Source organism: Triticum urartu, chromosome 5A, assembly GCF_056163025.1.
Source record: "Triticum urartu cultivar PI428250 chromosome 5A, HENAU_Tu73, whole genome shotgun sequence".
NCBI classification, from domain to species: domain Eukaryota; kingdom Viridiplantae; phylum Streptophyta; class Magnoliopsida; order Poales; family Poaceae; genus Triticum; species Triticum urartu.
The window spans coordinates 672,148,963-672,153,653 of record NC_141877.1 but is presented as its reverse complement, the minus strand read 5'-3'; the positions used below and the strand labels follow the sequence as shown (position 1 = coordinate 672,153,653).

Below are 4,691 nucleotides of genomic sequence, written 5' to 3'. Positions count from 1 at the left end.
AGGAAAACTCGATGGGTTTGGTGACTGGCGTGAAGGTCCTTCCTGGAACTTGTACTTGAATCATCCAATGCTCCTCTTCTGGTAAAGTGGTGTTGTAGGTCCCGGTGAAGCTTGGTATTCCTATGTTTAGGTACCTAGTTACTTCCTTCAAGTGTCGTCCAAAATGTGCTTTTTCATCCGGTTGTGCAAACTTGTTCCTTGCATCCGCCATCCTAAAGAGTAAAAAATGGAGAGGAGTCAGAAATGAGGAGAGAATAGTGATCTATGGCTTTAGCTTAGTGGTCGTGTCCTACACTCAGCGTGTGCTCTGATACCATCTTGTAACGACCCGACCTCAAACGGTCAAGTCTCTATGCTTCCGTGTCATCCCTGGATCGGTAATGCTGACACACACATTACTCGAAGGATTTATAACAGAGTAGCAATCACACACTTATTACATCGAATGTCTCAAAAGAGAACTTATTACAATAATATGGCTTAAGGACATCTAATAAGATAACAAGGAAGGCTTGGAAGATAAAGTGAGTCCATCAACTCCAACGGCATAGCTGAGCTGCACGGCAACGACCTAACGAACCTTACTCCTCGTCTGAAAAGTCTGCAACATAATACGTTGTAGCCCGAAAACGGGTCAACACATGGAATATGCTGGCAATATAACACAGTAGAGCAAGAATAGAATAATGCTATCACTACATGCATATTTGGCTGGTGGAAAGCTCTATGGTTATAGTTTTTGCGAAAAGCCAATTTTTCCCTACAACAAAGGAATAGATTTTAATTTAACTATCATGGTAGTTGAAACATCATTGAGAAGGTTCCTCCATCTCAATCCCAATTAAAAGTAATTAACAACCCAACAATATTAATTAAGAGTGGTGAGATACTTAAGATACTCCAAGTAATAGATACTCAAGACACGGCTAACCATGATTAGTTTATACACTCTGCAGAGGTTTGCGCACTTTTCCCCACAAGACTCGATCGCTTCAGTTGAATTTCTCGCACTACGTGGTGTTTGAGAATTGGATGACCGAGACACGGTCTTTCAGAAACATTAACTCTCTACTCCGGGCAGAACATACCAAACCTACAAACCCACTACCTACTTATCTACCTCTTCAAGAGCTTCACGTAACTTACTCACTACAGGAAACTGCTAGTTTGCCGTCTGTGGATAACAGACGGCAAAGACGTAAATCCAGATGGCAAAGAGTTTGCCGTCAGGAAGTAGACGGCAAAGAATAATCGGCAAAGAATTCTTTGCCGTCTACTATTTTTTCTGCTTGACGGCAAAGACTTTGCCGTTAGTCTATACCTTCTGCCGTCAGCGGGTAAAGCCAGACGGCAAAATATTGCAGCAGACGGAACGGATGGACTGACGGACGGCGTCAAGTGTTTTGCCATCTACCGGCCGTCCAGGCAGACGGCAAAGTCTATTAACTTTGCCGTCGACTGTCGCGGCAAGCAGACGGGAAAAACTCATACTTTGCCGTCTGTCGTTCTTCGGCCAGTGGGCAAAATAGCTGGACTTTGCCATCTGTCGATCGATCCCCAGTGGGCAAAGATGCATTCTTTGCCGCACGTAATACCAACTTCAAGTGTTCCAAGAAGTATACCTTACCTTTTCTCTAAACCAAGAAATGAAACCATAATTGTTGTCTCCTTCACTAGCAAGAAGCTCATACTCTTCGAGTTAATCCCGTTCGACCTCTCCATTCGAGAATTGGGCAATGAATTCACTGCCCAATGAGAAATGAGCGGAGTTAAGAGAGAAACATGTGAGTAAATGTTACATAAGGTACCAACACTTACTCAATGTACGGCCGCACTTCTTGAAGGTTGGTGAGGATATACAATGTAAGCGTTTTCCACTCTTTCGGATCCAAATTCTTTGAACCAGAAGAACCCACAGGTCCGAGTTGCCATTTGAAGAGGCTGAGCTTGGATTCATGTTTAGGGTCGCCAGTATTGTATCGAGACTTTGCATTATGCAAGATTGGAATATTGGCCTCATAGCGTGATGTCGTGAAGTTTGTAATCTCCTCCGCCAAGAATGCCTCGGCTATGGAGGCTTCAATTCTACATTTATTTCTACATTTAGCTCGAAGAGTCTTCGGCATTCTCTCAAGTCCATAGCACCAACGATTCTGCACAGGGCCACCCATTCTTGCCTCGGAAGGGAGGTGTAAAATCATATGTTCCATCGGATTAAAGAATCCTGGTGGAAAGATCTTCTCTAGCTTGCAAAGCAACTCGGGGGCCCGTTCTTCCATCTCATCTATCACAGTAGGAGATACTTCTTTAGCACAAAGAACACGGAAGAAATAGCTAAGCTCTGCCAATACTTCACAATCCTCCTCAGGGATATAGCCTCGAATCATCACCGGCATTAACCGCTCAAGCCATATGTGCCAATCATGACTCTTCATCCCGTTGAGCTTCAATTTATCAAGATTCACTGCCCTCATAAGGTTCGCTGCATACCCATCAGGGAACAACAAAGTTTTGAACCACATGAGTATCTCCTTCTTTTGTTCCCTAGTAAGAACAAACCTCGCCTTTGGCGTCCTCCAGTTTTTCTTGCCCTCGGGTTGTCGCAAGTTTTGTTCGGGTCTATGACATAGCTTCATTACGTCAAGTCTAGCCTTAGTATTATCCTTCGTCTTCTCAGCAATGTTGAACAATGTGCCAAAAATGGCCTCGGCAATATTCTTTTCAGTGTGCATTACATCAATATTATGTGGAAGCTCGAGCTGGTGGAAGTAGGGGAGATCCCATAAGCATGGCTTATGAGTCCACGCATGTTCTTCATTATATCCCAAGAAATACCCTGGACGTTTGGAATCAGGCTGGAGAGCATTTAGTTGATCACGAATTTGTTCACCCGTCATCTCAGGTGGAGCCGAGTGTTCAACAACTTCACCTTTCATGAAGCTCTTCTTGTCTTGTCTGAATGGATGGTCAAGACACAAATGTTGTCTATGAAAATCAAAGCAAGAATACTTGCGACCATGCTGCAACCAACGACACTTCATGCTTGCCTTGCACCTTGGGCATGGGAACCTCCCATGCACAGACCACCCCATGAAAAGTGAATACGCCGGTAAGTCATGAAGTGAGTACTGGTACCAAACATGCATTGTGAAGTTCTTTTTGCTAGCAGCGTCGTATGTCCGTATCCCGTTCACCCAAGCTTCTTTCAACTCATCTATTAGTGGTTGCATGTACACACTTATATTCTTCCCTGGATACTTGGGTCCTGGAATTATCAACGACAGGAACATGTGCTTGCGTTGCATTATGGCGCCGGGGGGGAGGTTGAGGGGAACAACAAACACGGGCCAACAACTATATGTCTTTGACACCATACCAAACGGATTGAACCCATCGAGTCCGATGGCAACTCGTGCATTCTTTGCCTCTTTTGCTTTCTCATGATGTATTCGATCGAAACTCTTCCAAGCTTGGGCACAAGACGGATGTATCAGCATCGGTCTCCCATGATCATCTTTGTCGTGTCTTATCCCATATTTGTGCCATATCATCTGTTTGGCTGTATCTTCGTTCAAGTAAAGGCATTGAATTCTTGGCAAGATTGGAAAATATCGAAGAACATTTGCGGGGACTTTGCCCTGCTTCTTCGTACCATCACTGAGGTCTCTCTCGACATACCTAGAGGCTTTGCACTTGGCGCAATACTTGTCATCGGCATACTCTTTCGTAAATAAGACACATCCGTTTGGACAAGCATGTATCTGCTCATAGGGCATCTTAAGTGCACGAAGGATTTTCTTCGCTTCATACCAACTTTTAGCCAGTTTGTGACCTTCGGGGAGAGAGCAACCCCAAGATGTCACCATCGAATTAAAGCAATCTCTGCTCATGTTGAACTGGGTCTTTATATACATTGCTTGTGCAATGGCATCCAGCTGACACTGGTTTGTGTGGTCGTGAAGAGGTTGTTGTGAGGAATTCAGCATTTCTAAGAAGGCCCTCGCAGACTCCTCCGGTTCTTCCTCTGATCCCTCTTCACGTGCATCGTTGAAGTCAGCTACGATGTCAACTATCCCGGTACCATTGTTGTCGGTTCGTCGACGCACCACCTCCTCTCTGCTACGTTCAGGCTCGCCATGAAGGGTCCACCGGGTATACCCACGCTTAAACCCATGCTTCTGCAGGTGCACACACATCGTCTTCTTCGACTGTTCTGTGCCGTTGCGACACTTCAAGCAGGGGCACCAACTTTTTCTTTGGCCTCTAGCAAATGCTGCCTCCACAAATTCGTTGGTCTTCTTCACCCATTCAGTGGTCATGCCAGCCTGACTAGGGTGTCCAGTGTACATCCACTCACGATCATCCATACTGGTACTTGCACTAACAGTAGGGGCACCAAATTCATATTCATCAAGATATGTATAATGTAATTAAGACTAGATACACACCTAATTACCATTGTCATATTATTTACGCCATGGTTTTAATTTTTTACCAAAGGGAAACGTGCATTCATGGATTGAATCCTATCTCTAATAGGTAAAGATGGGTCCTAATCCCACCCGAGTACGTGTAGATTGGGTTCGTTTCCCGTGCTCTACTCCGGTCCTCGGCAAAATTTCGACAGCACCTCCCTGCTGTTCTCCAGATACACGTCTCGACAACAAGCCGAGAGAATGTGCACCCGGAGA

The 4,691-nt window shown here is 45.0% G+C and overlaps 1 protein-coding gene across 1 annotated transcript; it reads right to left on the bottom strand.

Moving 5' to 3' along the window:
• Nucleotides 1–1,814: 1,814 nt before the first annotated feature.
• LOC147973972 (uncharacterized) lies at nucleotides 1,815–4,367 on the bottom strand. Its single transcript, XM_087524859.1, has one exon. It carries the CDS (start codon nucleotides 4,365–4,367, stop codon nucleotides 1,815–1,817), a length of 2,553 nt encoding a protein of 850 aa, XP_087380985.1.
• Nucleotides 4,368–4,691: the final 324 nt, after the last annotated feature.

Coding starts and splice junctions, on each gene's coding strand:
- LOC147973972 (XM_087524859.1), bottom strand. CDS start 4,367: ATGGATGATCGTGAGTGGATGTACACTGGACACCCTAGTCAGGCTGGC.